This window comes from Nansenia antarctica (genome assembly GCF_963989245.1).
Source record: "Nansenia antarctica genome assembly, chromosome: 8".
Taxonomy (NCBI): Eukaryota; Metazoa; Chordata; class Actinopteri; order Argentiniformes; family Microstomatidae; genus Nansenia; species Nansenia antarctica.
In genome coordinates, this window is record NC_137678.1 from 2372462 (window position 1) to 2389847 (window position 17386).

General features: G+C 44.7%; 1 protein-coding gene across 1 annotated transcript in view; it reads right to left on the reverse strand.

Annotated features, from left to right (window-relative positions):
- The window catches only part of LOC308163571 (CD109 antigen-like), a gene marked incomplete at both ends in the record, with an annotated part of 22912 nt that extends 7703 nt beyond the window's left edge, over positions 1–15209 (reverse strand). The window contains 8 exons of the mRNA XM_080537740.1: positions 325–543; positions 3553–3666; positions 4122–4235; positions 10855–10995; positions 11570–11743; positions 12532–12645; positions 13591–13851; positions 15135–15209. Coding sequence (XP_080393866.1) covers positions 325–543; positions 3553–3666; positions 4122–4235; positions 10855–10995; positions 11570–11743; positions 12532–12645; positions 13591–13851; positions 15135–15209 — 1212 coding nt within the window. The remainder of the gene's footprint in view (positions 1–324; positions 544–3552; positions 3667–4121; positions 4236–10854; positions 10996–11569; positions 11744–12531; positions 12646–13590; positions 13852–15134) is intronic.
- Positions 15210–17386: the final 2177 nt, after the last annotated feature.

Below are 17386 nucleotides of genomic sequence, written 5' to 3' on the forward strand. Positions count from 1 at the left end.
CCTACTTTATCTGTCCCTCTCGCTATCTGTTCTCACCCTCCTAGACTTGTCGCTGCTCAACGGGGTGCTAGATGTCGAAGTTAGGAGAAACAAACCCAATATTAGCCACCATTCCATGAATAGAAGTATGTGGATTTACTTTCCCCCCCCAAATATATAATATATCTCCCAACTCTTCTCCCAATCTCTTTCTGTAGATGTACCATGAAGACATGTTACTGTAGATGTACATGAAGACATGTTACTGTTAGATGTACATGAAGACATCTGCTACTGTATTATTATTATTATTATTATTATTATTATTATTATTATTATTATTACCTTCACAATCATTTTCCGGACGATATTGTCGGAGGCCTCAGCAGATATTGCGTCCACAGATATTTCCATCTCACCCAGAACAAGTGGCCTTATGGGAAAGAGAACTGAGGCGCCGGCCTGCCCCCCCACGGTCATCATACGAGCGTTGACCATAGAGACATCACCCTGGGCAGCCAGGACAAACTCAAACAGCTCACTCTCTGCAACCAACACAATGATCTGTGGAGAAGAGGAGGGATTAGACATCGATTAAGGACGGATCACGTACACACAGGAAGAGGATGAAGGTAAAAACAAAAGATGGTCTCTATGGCATATTCACAGAGCTACATGATTTGTGTTTGACGGTATCAGAAATAAAAAAAGATATTCCAGAAAATATATTTCCAACATATTAGTTTAACACTAGAAAAGCCGTGAGTAAAAAATAAATATATCTCTTTGCACTCGATCAAATTTCAGGACCCTCCTTTCATGAATTTTCCTAGATATGTGCGTTCTACCACCCAGTATCCTTACATTTTCAAAATCACTTCAGGATAAGATAGTATAAAGCTGTTTTGCAGTTTTTCTGTGTAGGAGGCAGGCTAAAAAAGAAGCGCCCTCTAGTGATCTCTGTGTGTAAATAGCAGATTTACATTCTAAAAGGGGGGTCTATGTGGGGGTCTATTTGACCCCCAAGGCGGCTCTACTAGTAGGTAAAATAGGCTGTTGTAGTGTTAAACTATAACAGGGTGCGGTGCCCGCTGAGCTTGAACATCAGACATCAAAAATGACAAACTAGTTACAAGGGACTCTTATGTCTCACTCTCATGTAGAGATGTAATATCGTTAGGATGATCAAGGATTCAAGAAAACATTTAGCATTTCAATAGAATGGCGACTTCTAAAGACGGCAGGGTGTGGGAGGGGAGAGGGTACTGGTCTGACAACTTTAGCAAACAGTTTCCAATCAACAAACAAAGGCATGCCAATTTATTCAGCAAGCCCTTCAAACCATCTCCCCGCACCTCCCCGCACTCCAAAATATGAGGTTATACTGAGGTTTCGCTACGCCTTTCTGTTCTGACGTGGTGGAGCGGGGGAAACCCGATGTTTCTAAGACAATCAATAATATCACAGCACTAGGTCGTCAAGTGTAGGATATTTATAGCATCAAAAACATCAAGACTTGCTCCTCTCAGGAGACCACTAACTGTAAATAATAATCCACAGATAGGCACAGTCAGATAACTGCTATATTTTATATTATAGTATTACTATTACCAGTAGGCTGCACCTACCCTCTGGAACTCTCTCCCCATAGTGATCCGCAACGCCCCCACCCTGGACTCCTTCAAATCAGCCCTTAAAACCCATCTGTTCTCCAAGGCCTTTAGCCCCTAGTCACTGTTTCTGTTTTGTTTTGTTTGTTTTCTGTTTTGTCTGTCTGACCATTAGAATTGTAAAGCGTCCTTAGGTTTTATGAAAGGCGCTATACAAATCCAAGTTTTTATTATTATTATTATTATTATTATTATTATTATTATTATTATTATTATTATTATTATATATAGCAAAAGTGCAAGGTCTTTTTCTCCTCCCAACAAGCTGCTAAATGAAAATATAAATTCAGTATAATCAACAAACACGACAGACTTTATCACTATGAAGTTTCAAACAACAGCTCATAATTATAATAACACAATGGGAGGGGGAGGGACAGCATTGCAATATTTATTACTATTATTTTTTTATAATGATAATCAACTTGTCAACATTTTTCAGATTACAGACATATCTGTGGGGTGGCTGTTCTAGTCTAGTCTCCAGTCTCCAGTCTCCAGTCTCCAGTCTCCAGTCTCCAGTCTCCAGTCTCCAGTCTCCAGTCTCCAGTCTCCAGTCTCCGTTCCGTTCTGTTCTGTTCTAGTCTATTCTATTCTATTCTATTCTGTTTGCTGTTCAAATATGATATTAGTCGGCTGATGTGATGCATTAGTATACCCGGCAGGACGTGGCGAGAGAGAGCGTGGTCACCACAACACACACACACACACCCCGCCTCTCCCCCCCCCCCTCCCCTGCCTCTCATTGTCTCTGGGACTCCGCCCCCCCCCCCTCCCCCCCAGACTTGTTTGTCACTGTGAAGCACATGATTATAATAACACAATATTGCAATATATATGACTATTATTTTTTAATAATGATAATCAACTTCCATTCGTTAGTAATGAAAACTCCCGCAGTCCCGATCAATCTCCTCTCCACTTACATGACATCTTCATCCCAGACATGGCAGTTATCATTTCTCTTGTGACATGAAGCCACACTTGGACCTCAGCCTGACCTCCTTGTTGCAAGTTTCAGAGTGTCAGTCAGGCTGAGGGTTCTGGCTGCGACTAACGTACAAGCAGCGCCACCCAGCGGTCAGTGTGTGTCAGTACACAGACTCTCATTGTGAAGAGTGGGGGGGGCCGTTTGACACAAGTAGGTGAAACAGCATGAAGTGTTTAACTTACACAATGATGCATTTTCCACCATTTCTTTTTAAAGCTTTACCATGCTTCTCATGGACCGCACTGTAAGTCCAATTGACTTGAAACTGACTACATAATGTTCACGTCATCGACAAAACGACAAAATCCCACACAAATCAAAATGTTTTCGTATTGTAACAGATGCGTAATGTACGGGTCACAATAATATCTGCTGTGTTGGTGTTTGTGCTGCCGCTGTGTCCAGGACTGGAAGACTGGGATGCTGTCTCTGATGGGGGTGATCCCCACATATATTATGACATTTGTTGTGTCATTTTGTTTGTTTGTTCTGTTTATTTCTGATATGTCACATGCCCCGCCCCCCCCCTCCCAGTTTGTGTTTTTGTTTTTTGTTTGTTTAAATAAAGAAAGAAAGAACATTCTCTGTTATTGTTTAGGGACAATGTACTGCATAATGGAGTGCAAAACTAGTTTTCTATTATGGATACTAGTTGTTGTTGTTGTCCTGTTGTGTACATGTCTCTGTGAAATTCAATAAAAAAATATTAACCAAAAACAACAAATAATGTTCTCATACAGCTATACTGTATATCACTTTGTTCAGATCACTTGAACGTGGGGCATCAGGGACGTCACTCTGAGGTCCTGTACTGAGTCTGGGCTTGTTCACTTGAGGATGCAGCCTCAGTACAGGAGACTCTGACCAAACTGAACGTCTGCTGTAACCAGTCCAGAAACACAGTCCTCTTACCTCCATGTCCTGCTGCAGATAGTTGAAGAGGTGAACCTCTAGCACCAGCTCCTCTCCTCTGGTGATGCATGCTGGGAGGTCCAGAGAGAGGGACATGTCCTTGGAGACAGTCAGCTGAAATGAGACACACCATGTAACCATGTGACTATGTGACCATGTGACCATTTGACCATGTGACCATGTGACCATGCGACCATGTGACCATGTGACCATGCGACCATGTGACCATGTGACCATGTGACCATGCGACCATGTAACCATGTAACCATGTGACCATGTGACCATGTAATCTCCTGGCTGAGACATGGACGCACTTCATCTAGCAGATAATCTCTCAACTGTTCTAGACTAATATGATCCCCAGGACCAACTGTTCTAGACTCATATGATCCCCAGGACCAACTGTTCTAGACTAATCCAAACCTTTGGAGTGTAGAGCCAAAAGAAGAAGCAATGCTTAACGATCTCAATACTTATGCAGGGCGCTGTATATGGAGCAGACGCACAGAGTTACTGTAGAGCTCTGCAGTAGTCAGTGTGACGGAGGGGTAACAGAGGTGTGTACGTACTGTCTGTGGTGAGGAGGTGAGGCCCAAGCCAAGGTTCTCTGACATCACAAAAGCTGTGGCCCTCCAGGACGTGAGGCTGTCTGGAACCGTCACCTGCAGACGGGCTGATGTCGACTCCCTGATATGGGAAAAAGAGAATTTAGTATTTATATCAGCAGCTCTTTTTATTATTATTTTTTTGATTCATTTAGAACACAGTAAAAAAAGTATTCATACAATGTTGATACTGAGTTGATACTGGTGGAAAGCCAGTGAGAAGTACAGAAAGACTGTGTAAGGTAGGGAGATGAAAGGGATATGGAAAGTTAGATTAACGAGCAGAGGTTGTACATTGTTTCCCTTTTTTAAACGTATCTTTATTGTATTTTATCTTTACCTTTTCTTTTTACTGTTTTCCCCTGCTTTTCTATTCATTCTATGCTTGTATATGTTTTTATATATGTTTATATATTCACTGTCAGTATGTAAAGCGCATTGAGTCGCATCTTGTGAGAAATGCGCTATACAAATAACATTTGATTTGATTTGATTTGATAGGCCAACGCTACGGTGTTAAAACAGGACAACAGAGAGCCTGACCTGATGTGAGGGTGGAGCCACAGCCACGTCTCAGACCTCAGGACGGGTCTCCCATCCTCCCAGCTCCGCCCCGCCATCACCTCCTCCTCCTCCTCCTCCTCCTCCTCTGATTAACACACCACACAGACAACATCACCTCCTCCTCCTCCTCCTCCTCCTCCTCCTCTGATTAACACACCACACAGACAACATCACCTCCTCCTCCTCCTCCTCCTCCTCCTCCTCCTCTGATTAACACACCACACAGACAACATCACCTCCTCCTCCTCTGATTAACACACCACACAGACAACATCACCTCCTCCTCCTCCTCCTCCTCCTCCTCTGATTAACACACCACACAGACAACATCACCTTCTCCTCTTCCTCCTCTGATGAACACACCACACAGACAACATCACCTCCTCCTCCTCCTCTGATGATGAACACACCACATAGACAACATCACCTCCTCCTCCTCCTCCTCCTCCTCTGATGAACACACCACACAGACAACATCACCTCCTCCTCCTCCTCCTCTGATTAACACACCACATAGACAACATCACCTCCTCCTCATCCTCTGATTAACACACCACATAGACAACATCACCTCCTCCTCTGATGATGATGATGAACACCACATAGACAACATCACCTCCTCCTCCTCCTCTGATTAACACACCACATAGACAACACCTCCTCCTCCTCTTCCTCTGATAGACAACATAGAGTAGTTGCTAGTAGTTGCTAGCCAGCCAGACGTAGTGAATGCAACACTGTGTCCATCACTGCCAAGCACAAGCCATTATGTGCTTCTCTGCGCTGTGGCATGTTGCTGTGCATATGAGAGACTGCAAGATGACTACAACAGCACAGCCCTGGCTGGCTTCCCTGGGCAACTACCACATCAGCTGTATGGAAGTAAGACATGCTTCTATCGTCTGATCTGGGCTATAGACAACAGCCAATAGGGATTGACTTTTTGAGCGGAACTACAAGGAAGAGCTACAACCGTACCCTGACCCCGACTTTGTGGAAAGCTATAGGGTGTAGTATGCCCCTTACTCCACTAGAGGGAGCCACACATCACCTGATACCAAACTGTTCCCATTAGAAACTGCAAACAAAACCAAACAGAACTCACAATGGCAGATGTGTTTTGATTGTGTGAATGAATTTGGATTGATTTATTTATCGAAATGTTGTGTGGTGTGTTCATGTTCATACCCATTTCAGGCTCCTCAGTTTTCTCCGTCGTATGCAGGTTTGTATCAGTCAACACTAAAAGGTTACAAGCCTACAAGACATTAAAAACAATAACAAATGTTTAATGACAAAATGTTACACTAATAAAACCATTAAAACATATATTTTCAAATAATAGTTACCATTGATATACTGTAAATTAAGTATACTGGATTTCAACTTTCCTGTGAATGTAATACAGTAGTTAAATGATATGATATTCCGGAATATGATATTCCACCGGAGACTAAAGACCCATAACTTCAGGCTACACTTTACAGGCTACACTTCTCCCTCCTGAGACATCTACTACCCCCCTGTACTGTTTCTTCTGTGTTATAATAAAAAATATATATATATATATTCTAGCACAACGTCCAATGGCCCCTGGCCTGAGCATAGATTACTTTTTCCTGCTATGACTGGTGGATAGTTGATTTACGTACTTAATGTATTCGTTGTAAGTCACTTTGGAATAAGGCGTCTGCTAAATGCCAAAATGTCCAAATGTAAATATGATAGTAGCACCAGGTCGTCAGGTTAGCGTCATAATGTAACTCTACATGAGAAATACAACATGGATACTGGGAGGTTAACGGTTATTTCAGGTTCAGTATCGTCCTTTCACTAGGACACAATGGGTGGCACCAGTACCGTGAAAACGGAGAGGGGGTCGTGTCTGGTCGTTCCTGTGTGTCCGGGTCTCGTTTCCGCCAGCGCATATTCATCCATGTCCCCCAGCACCTGATCACACCCACAACACTACAGTTACGACCTCCTCTACAGCAACATCAGAACAAAGTGGCTAGCTATATTACAACAGGTTAGGCCAGTTTCAGCAACAGAGCAACAGAAGGTATCATGACGTCTCGAATGATACAATACCTGACTGCAGACGTAGTTTTTGGGGATAGAAATGATTGAATGCGCTAGATGAAGCACTTCAGATTGAGGTCATTGCATCTTTGGTAAATGCATAAGCCCCTTAGCGATTGACAATATGATGTGAAACCTCCTCTTTGTCTGGTTGACCTTTCTGACAGGATTAGAGAGGTGTGAGTTTCAGGAAGGATGGATGGATGCCCTTATGTAGTGACCCTGGGGCGATGTTTGACCCTCTTTAGGGGCGCTTGAGCAAAAGTGTGACGTTAGCAAACATAATTGCTGACTGTTCTGACAGAGAACGTTGGTTCAAATTGGTCGTTATTATCGTGACTAGAAAGTGTCTGATTATAGTTCCATGGTGTGAACAGTGTCAAAGAACTAGCAAGCTAGCTAGCTAGCTCAGAGGTGATGAGATGAGCTAGTCTGCTGCACACTTGCCAGCTAAAGAGCTAACTGGATGCCCTTTATTATTTTTGTTAAAGTAGTCACAATGTTTCTTATTCTGGTATAATTGGGCTTTATGGTATATTTACAGTACATGGACAGTGGATTGAAGCATTGGAACAAACCGTCACTCATTGGAAATGTCTGTTGTCTTTCCATAGATGGACATACCATTTTCTTTCAGGTGAGAGAGTAAGGTCAACATGATATTACTTGACTACACTGCCCACAGCAACCCAATATTCAATTACAATAATGGTATACATTGATATGGATCAATTTATACCTCTTATTAGATTAGAAATACTCTGGTTGTTTGGCCTTTTGTTTGACCGCAAAAGAGGGAGAGAGGAGGATAGACAGAGAGAGAGAGCAAGATGGAGTCGGCACACACACACACACACACACACACACAGAGCAAGAACCAGGTGAGAAAATGGACAGGTAATCAAGACCACATACTGTAGTTAGAATGAAGGCAGCTTCAGTTTTGCCCACATTCATTGCAGTGGACTCCACAATAATTTCACATAACTAAGCAGTGTATTCAGTGTTTCCTCTATATGCATTTATTCGTGGCGGGCCGCCGCGAATGAATTTCCTCCGCCACTAATTGATTCAGACAGTCCACTTTGATTCAGGCTGCGCAGAAAGGCATCGAGTTATTATGACCGGAGAACAGAAAAAAAGCAGATTGAAGCTAGATTTAGGCCGCTTCCAGGCCAACATTTCGTTACGATTTAGTGCGTAGTTATTTACAATATGTACAATGTTGCAATTAACCTCGTCGTTTGTGTTCGCACTGCAATCGAGACTGAATCGCTCTCAACAGGCGCGCGGCGCGAGGCGACGCGCTTTCAAAACAGTTTTGTGATTGGTCCGAATTTAGCGGGACACACGCCGATGCCTTTAATCCCGTATGCGTATCCTAATCGAAAATGCAACATCATCAGCGACGACTGTGGGTTATTGCATTTACTGCTGTTCTCTGGTTCATGTTCTTATACCAGTGCTCAGTATAGAGTATTTTAAATGAACATTCGTAATGTATGTCTCTGATGTTCATGGTCAATTAAATCAGCCTATTTTGTGAAACAAATAATGTTCCCGCTAATGGGTTAACCGAGCATTCTCGCACCTAACGTGCAAGCACCTAGCTTCGAACTATTCATAGCAATAAGCGCGGGGCAAAAATAATCTATTGCCTCTAAAATCACCACGAACAGAACGGCGGAGGTACGGGTAAGCAGGGCTCATGTTGGTGTCCTCAAAGGCAAGAGTTGGTTTTCTTTAACTCAACTGATAGCATTACCTTGCTGTTGTTGTTTACTGAATGCTCCATCTGACTGCCACACTGTGATTTTACTTGTGTAAACAGTTAATGAGTAACGTTAGCCGGTTTTGTGTGTGTACTCTCATGAAGGCCTACTTCGTATTGATCTTTCTGTGTGTGTGTGTGTAATGCGCGTTCCGCATGTTCCGCTGCAGCTGTAGGATATATTGGTATTTGATCACCTTCTATATAAAATCACCTGCTCGGCTTTAATGACTTAACCGCTATTTAAGACATTATAATTGTTGCCACCCTCTAGTTTTTGGTGAAAATACGTCTTTGTTTTGAGCGCCAGTGCGCGACAACCGCTCCGCCACTAATGTGAAAAATCCTGGAGGAAACACTGGTATTGATAGACTGTTATGAAATGTGGATTCACCCAACCTCCTCTTACATTTATTTACATCACAAATACTCTGTTTGCTTTATTTATTATCAGATTATATGATATTTTCTATTTGAATACAATATTTTTGTGTGTGATTGGCAGTGCAAAGAGGGAGAGAGGAGGATGGAGATAGACAGAGAGAGAGCGAGAGCAGGAAGAACCAGGTGAGAGAGTGGAGAGATTGTTATAGTAAGTGTTTAGCCGAGAGAAAAACACATTGGGGGAATGTATGGATCTGTTGTTGAGTTGACTTGTGGGGCAGGTAGTGAAGCCAGTGGTTCTTCTGAGGGTGTATTCTCACTAGAACATTTGCTTCACTTGGAATCGGAGTTTAGGATAAAATTTGCTTTGCTCTGCGTTGTTTGGAGCTGTGAGAATGCGCATTCGAAGTCACTCCCAGAGCAAAGAACCAACGGATGAGATTGCAACATTGCTGACGTGGTAGTTGATTGATCAGAAACATTTAACATTGCCCGCTCTTATCCAGATCAACACGCATGCGCAATCGGAGCGAAACCACCTTTTTCAAGCAGAGCATCCGTTGGTTCTTTGCTCCGGGAGCGACTTCGAATGCTCGTTCTCACAGCTCCAAACGACGCAGAGCAAAGCGAATTTTATCCTAAACTCCGATTCCAAGTGAAGCAAATGTTCTAGTGAGAACACACCCTTGGTGTCTTGCATGGGCTCCATACCTGGCTCAGAAGGACCATGGGGCAAAGCAGACTCCAGCACCTGGCTGGGATGTCAGTTGAGAAGGAAGAGCTTGACAGAGTCAAATACCAAAAAGTCATTGATAGACTTGCCACCCTCAAGGCGAGGCAACTGAGCTTCATTCTCCCAAAGTAGAAGGAAAGATCTGGAGAGAGGTTTTAAGCCCAGAGGGGAGAGAAGGGTTCAGTGACGTTGTATCTTAGGGTAAGATGGGTTGGGTTTTGGGGCGAGTTGAGCCAACGTTTGCCCATGACAATCTTTGTTTATCATTGATTTATTGTTTACACTTCGTTATCTTTCAATTTGATGTTGGTAAGTCATGAAGAAAGTGACTTTTTCTCAGATTTGTTGGTGTCTTTCTAGTCACATAATTGAATAGTTTGTATGTATAAGAGGAGAATGCTTTCATTAACAGGTCTGCGATGGTCAGCAGAGTAGCTGAACACATTGACAACTCTAACACACACACATGCAGTTGTGTACACTTCAGGCAAATCAGTTCGTCCTCTAGGGGCTGAGCCCCCCCTAATGGTCTGATCCTAACATCGCCCCTACTCGGTTGTCAAGTCTGACGTCACGGGTGACGTTTAGCAATTTCCGGGTCCAAATGAAAGAATTCCCCGCATCAGAGTACCAGTGTACTCAAGCGGTAGAATGACAGTTCAATAGTTACATTTTTTAGACTGGGATCTATTCATACAACAAGGGACACAGCAGCACTTTCCCGTTTTTCCTATATTGTCAGCGTCTTTGAGCCTCGGAAAAACGCTATACAAATATAATGAATTATTATTATTACTGAGGCATTTCGAAGAGAGCGCCTCAGCCAACGTTGGACCCGGAAACACGTCACGACTTAACAACCGAATACAGGAGTTTCCCCCGAAAGCTTTGTAGCTAAAATAGTACTTTATCTCTTTACAGTCCCATTCCTCTTCTATGTAATGAACGTCATTCTGACACACAGAACACTGCTTTGTGGCAAGGTTGTTAGGACAAATTAAGTAAACTTGAGTTTCAAAAAAGATAAATTCAAGAGAACTTTATTCCTTCTCTCAGGGGTAGATTATTCCTTCTCTCAGGGGTAGTTTATTCCTTCACTCAGGGGTAGTTTATTCCTTCTCTCAGGGGTAGATATACAGATATACAGGACATCCTCTGCTTACCTCTCTGATGTCAGACGCGCCGTCCTCGTCTCCAACACCCACAACTGAGATTCCCACCAGCGACCCGGGTTCCAGGACGCTGACTAGGAGAGACACAGAGTCCCCTGGCCCAGCGGTCTCACTACTCCAGCTCAGAGACACCTGGAGGAGAAGATGGTAAATGGTAAACGGACTGCACTTATATAGCGCCTTTTTTGCTGCTCCAAAGCGCTTTACAACGGGCCTCTCATTCACCCATCCACACACACATTCACACACCAATGGCGGCAAGCTGCCATGCAAGGCGCCGGCCCGCTCACTGGGAGCAATTTTTGGGGGGGTTCAGTGTCTTGCCCAAGGACACTTCGACATGTGGCCAGTCGGGGCTCAAACCGCTGATCTGCCAACCTTGTGATCATTAGACGGCGACTCTACCTCCTGCGCCACAGCCGCCCCAAAAGATGTCAGCATACACACAAGTATACACAAAACCAACAAAGCCCTGTCTATTACCCAGATACAATAATAGACCATGACAGTTTGAACAGGATTAATACTGTTAATACAATATAAGGCTTTATATGAAGAAGGCTTCTAAATGTTCGAGTTACAATCGTAACACTGTAGAGATTTGAAATGTAATTTCGCCACTGAGGTACGCAGAGTAGTATGGATATTTTGAGTGTCTTATTTGAGATATTAAGCAGTTAATTAAGAGATAGACAGAATCAGTTACGTTGTTCTGTAGGACCCGGGCGACGGGGACATGTATGGCATCGTTGGCGACCTCGCCGTCAGGGAGGACACAGTACACCGTGACGCACGCCTCGGGGGACCAGGACAGCGAGGGGGTCAGAGAGAACGACGAGGCCTCCGTCCCAGCAGCCACCACTTGACCCCTGGCCGTGACCTGGAAGGGAATGACACAGGAGGTCGTCACAAAGAGCATGAACCACTAAGAGCACGTCCTGTTAAAAAAGAGTTGTTTTGCCGAGCCATACAATGGTAAATGGTAAATGGACTGCATTTATATAGCGCCTTTATCCAAAGCGCTTTACAACGGCCTCTCATTCACCCATCCACACACACATTCACACACCAATGGCGGCAAGCTGCCATGCAAGGCGCCGGCCCGCCCACTGGGAGCAATTTGGGGTTCAGTGTCTTGCCCAAGGACACTTCGACATGTGGCCAGCCGGGGCTCGAACCTCCGATCTGCCAACCTTGCGATCATTAGACGGCAGCTCTACCTCCTGAGACACAGCCGCCCCATTGGTCTTATGTAGTGCTGTACTGAACATTGAATTTTCCTACAATCGTGTTCTACTGCTTATGAGGGATGAAAATTTATTATTGTTTGTGTAAGAAATATGTTTTTAAATGTTTTAAATGCCTCACAACCAAGAAAAAGCACTTACCAGATAGTGGAGCTTGGTGAGTTGAAAAGTGCTCTCTACAGTGATATGGAGTGGTTCTCCAACCTGGAACATGAAATGATCAATTCATACGGATACATTGTTTAATATTGTTTGGAAAAAAAACATCTATTTCCAGGACCTAAATGACTGTACACTCCTTCAGTCAAAGGGAGTTATAGAGGTCTCATTCAAAGCCATACGAGTCCAGTATTTCTGATGTAGAGGAGGTGTGTATAGATCACCTGTCTGTTCTGATGGAGAGGAGGTGTGTATAGATCACCTGTTGTGGGTGTTCTGGGTGAGAGGTGAGGGGGTGTATCTGGAGGTATGACCCGCTGGGGGAGACGTGGTCGTGGTGCATCTCCAGGGTCGCCTCGCTGGACATGAACCGGGTCTGCCAACAGCATCACATGGGCTCAAACATCATCTCTAGCGGTAAATTCATATATCATATACATAAATCTACATGTAATGGTCATACTAACATACAGTATGTACTGTTCTCCATCCTCCTCCCTGACATGGACACGTGTCCCCTCCCCTACACAGATTCAAAAAGCATACAACAGCCCATGCTTTGAGTCTGTGTACTGGAGGATACAAGTGTACATTTTCAGGGAAAGAGACACAAGGCCAGTGTTGTGTAGTTACTTCTTATACAACACGTAGCCTAACACAAGCCCAAGTGCTGTATGCAGGGTTCCCACACCTTCTGAAACATCAGATTCAAGCACCTTTCAAGGACTTTCAAGACTCAATTCCCTCAAATTCAAGGACCCAACACGGCATAGTTTGAGATCTAGATGAGAATTTATATAATAGGAACTCTCCGCTCACAGACAACAATTAAAAAGAGAGGCTTGAATGTGTGAACACTAGATGGTCTCTTGCCTTCTCTACCACAGCACAGCAAAACAATATATTGTGAAATATGTGTAAAGTTAAGCAATACAGAGACTTATTTACTAGTTGACGAGCTAAGTAAAACATTTTTTAATATATATATTCTTTTTAGAGAGAGAGAGAGAGAGAGAGAGAGAGAGAGAGAGAGAGAGAGAGAGAGAGAGAGAGCGAGAGAGAGAGAGAGAGAGAGCGCGAGAGAGAGAGAGAGAGAGAGAGAGAGAGAGAGAGAGAGAGAGAGAGAGAGAGAGAGAGAGAGAGAGAGAGAGAGAGAGAGAGAGAGAGAGAGAGAGAGAGAGGGGAATTCAAGCACTTTCAATGACCCATGTCTATTTTCAAAAACGTTGAAGGATTTCAAGGACCCGTGGGAACCCTGTGTATGTAAAGATTGGCTGTGGACTGCCGTCCCTGTAGAGAATCTAGAGCGAGGGGGATTCACCTGTATCACCAGCGTCTCCACCTGATCTCCGAGCTGAAACTCCACGTGTACCATCCCCTCCTCAGGCACCGGCAGGATCATTGTCTCTTTTCTTTCCTCTTGTTCTTCCTCCATCCTGTTCAGCGAAGAGTGGGATGTGTTGCTGCTCTCTCCCCGCTCCCGTCCCCCAGGCTTGGACCTGGTCTGTGTGATGTGGACCAGCACAGAGCCGGCACGGTCCAGCAGGGTCAGCGGCTTTCTGTTATAGCTCGATATCTTCAACTGAGGAGAGATGTGCAGCTCTTAAATTCACCATTAGATCAGAGCATATGGTGGAAACAGAAGCCACAGAAAAGGTGTCTCTAAATACTCTTTAAAAAGGGTTAACACTACAACAGCACAACATTTTACCTACTAGTAGAGCCGCCTTGGGGGTCAAATAGACCCCCTTTTTAGAATGTAAATCTGCTATTTACACACAGAGATCACTAGAGGGCGCTTCTTTTTTTAGCCTGCCTCCTACACAGAAAAACTGCAAAACAGCTTTATACTATCTTTGAGCTGCAACGTTTGCAGGAAAAGCGCTATACAAATAAAAAGTTATTATTATTATTATTATTGTCTTATCCTAAAGTGATTTTGAAAATGTAAGGATACTGGGTGGTAGAACGCACATATCTAGGTCATGAAGTCATGAAAGGAGGGTCCTGAAATTTGATCGAGTGCAAAGATACTTTACTCACAGGGGTCACCGGGAGGCCTGCTAACGATTCCCAACTAAGTTGGGCGCTCCGCCACGCCCCCAGCGGGCTCGCCACGCCCCCAGCGGGCTCGACGCACGCGCAGCGGGCTCGACTGCGAAACGGCATACATTTTGCCGGACTGCATATCGCGCACTGCGTGGCTATTTTAAACATTACCGTTTCAATCAACCACGTAATATGTCACTGTCAGATATTTATTCACCAGAACTAGTAAAACAGAGGTAGAGGACAACAGAGGGGCCAGAAAAGTGAGCTGTAAAAAAATATTCCCTGACCTCTCTTAACGAGACGCGCGATAAGTTACATTAAATTACAATATCAGAGCATAACATCACCAGGAGAGACATGGCAAATGTGCGTCCATGAGTGTGAGTCCATCCCACCAGCTAAGCAGTTTTTGAGTCGATTAAAGTTTCATTTATTTCAGTTGTTCTGCCTATGTATCCTTGAGGATATGTATCCTTGAGGATAAAACATGTGAGATCAGGTTTTGTATAGATTTGTAAAAATGCATCGACATCTTGCAGCGAGGAAAGAGATGCGCAGCCTTCAATTGAGGATATTCCTCCACGTTTTCCCTGACATCTGAGCACACACTGACCTGCGTGCGCGCAGCCTGGGGGGCGGAGCCCGCTGCCTGGGGGGCGGAGCCCGCTGGGCGTGGCGGAGCCAATCGTTAGGACGCAGCCCGCTGGGGGCGTGGCGGAGCGCCCAACTTAGTTGGGAATCGTTAGCAGGCCACCGGGAGCCCTCACGGCTCTTCTAGTGTTAATACTCCAAGCATACTGTAGTTTCACTTACTTGGGTAGAGAAAGGTAAAGATGGCTTCAGTGCATGTGGGAAGTTGCAGAATTCAAGGTGGTATTTCTTCTCCATAACGTGCGCTACGACTGTCCTGTTGGCTTTGAATCCTTTAGGATGGAAGACAAGATCACGGATATGAACAATCCAATCCGACCTCTGGGTTAAAACATCTAGAGATGGTTCCTCAGACACAGACACATCACAGTCCTGGACCAAATCCCATTCAATGGAGAATCACCATTGACGATAGTTTAGGCTTAATCTGTGACAGGGGAAATGGCCCAAGTTTACCAAAGGCACATCAAGACTGACTCAGAATATTGATACTGAATATTCATCATCTGCAAATTAAACATGTAGAGGTCACCTGTGGAGGTCTCTGTGACGCACGCGGTGACATAAACAGCAATGCTTTCATCATCATCATCATCATCGTCATCATCATCATCATCATCATCATCATCGTCGTCGTAGAGCATCGCATCATCTGTCTTTCTCGTCCTGCTGTAGCGATGTAGAGCAGAGAGATCATCTTTGCCAAAGAAAAACTGTGTTGACCCATGAATCTGAAACACAGATCGTTAGACATTTCTTTAGAATGATAAGGTTCTATCTCCATTTTTGTCAAAATTGAGTTTTTTTACATCATCTGATCCATTAGCGGCAGTGGAGAGCATCCTCACCTACTGCATCTGCAACTGGTTCTCCAGCTGCACAACCGCAGAGAGAAATGCGCTACAGAGAGTCGTGAGAACAGCCCAGAAGATCCCCGGCGCCCCCCTCCCCTCTCTGGAAGAGCTGTACAACACACGCTGCCTCAGGAAGGCCTCCAAGATCTCCAGAGACCCAACCCACCCTGGGTACGAACACTTTGCCCGGCTGCCCTCGAAAAGGCGGTACAGGACCATGGCCGCAAGGACAAACAGACTGAAGCTCAGCTTCTACCCCAGGGCCATCCAGGCCCTGAACACAGCAAAGACCTAAGTTCTGGGCCCTGGACAGTCTGGACGGATTGATGGCAGCTGCTGGATTGAAAAAATCAGGTGTAGTGCTGAGGCACAAATGTGTACATTTCAAGCCTGCAAACTGCGACACTTTAAATGAATGTGCAATAACACTATGTGCAATATGACAACCCTAGTCGTTTTTATCTGTACAGTATAGTATAGTGGATAGTGTACATAGCCTTTATTTATGTAAACCAGCTCCTTTCCCTTCTTGTTTTTAATTTATTTATTTTTATTTTTTATTTTTTATTTCCTAGCACCAGGGGAGCCACCCCTCCCAAATGTCGTTGTTTGGTACCTATACTATAGCAATGACAATAAAGACCATTCATTCATTCATTCATTCATTCATTCATTAGGTGTTTATTAATGCCTGTTTGGTGTTATTTTTTTAAATGTTGACATTTTTTAGTTAGTAATTCATACTCCATCTCACAAAACATAATGGAATGTAAAAACGTTGACTCTCAATATCTCTGAACTACCCTAAACGGAGATAGAACCTGATCCTTCTAAGCTCACGATTTGTTGACATTCACAAGTCAGGAATATGAGCATGAGGACCTGGAACAGTTCACGTCGTCGGTTCTGAACCACATAGTGAACTGCACCAACTCAGCCACCGTGGACAAACGGGTCCGGGTCTACCCCAACACGAAGCCATGGATGACTGGGGAGGTCCAAAAACTGATCAAGGAGAGGGACAACGCCTTCGCAGGGAAGGGCACACTGCTGTACAGCACCACCAGGGCTAACCTAAAGCGTGGCATCCGGGAGGCCAAGGCAGACCACAGAGAGAAGATTGAGGAATGCTTCCTGAGCAACGACTCCAGGCGGGTGTGGCAGGGGGTTCAGCACATGACAAACTTCAGAGCCAACAGGCTCACAGCCGCGGAGGACGACCCCCTGCTGGCGGAAAAGCTGAACTCCTTCTACGCCCGGTTCGACGAGGGGCGAACGGAGGTAACCACAACACAAACACCACTCTCTCCAGCTCTCAGCAGCCTCACCCTCACAGAGCATGAAGTGAGACGCGTGCTGAAGGCGGTGGACCCCAGGAAAGCCTCAGGGCCGGATGGCGTCCTGGGACGGGTGCTGAGGGACTGCGCCGACCAGCTGGCCGGGGTTTTCACCAACATCTTCAACCAGTCCCTGTCCCAGGCCACCATCCCACCCTGCCTGAAAACCTCAACTATCATCCCAGTCCCGAAGAAAAGCACGGTGAGCTGCCTAAACGACTAC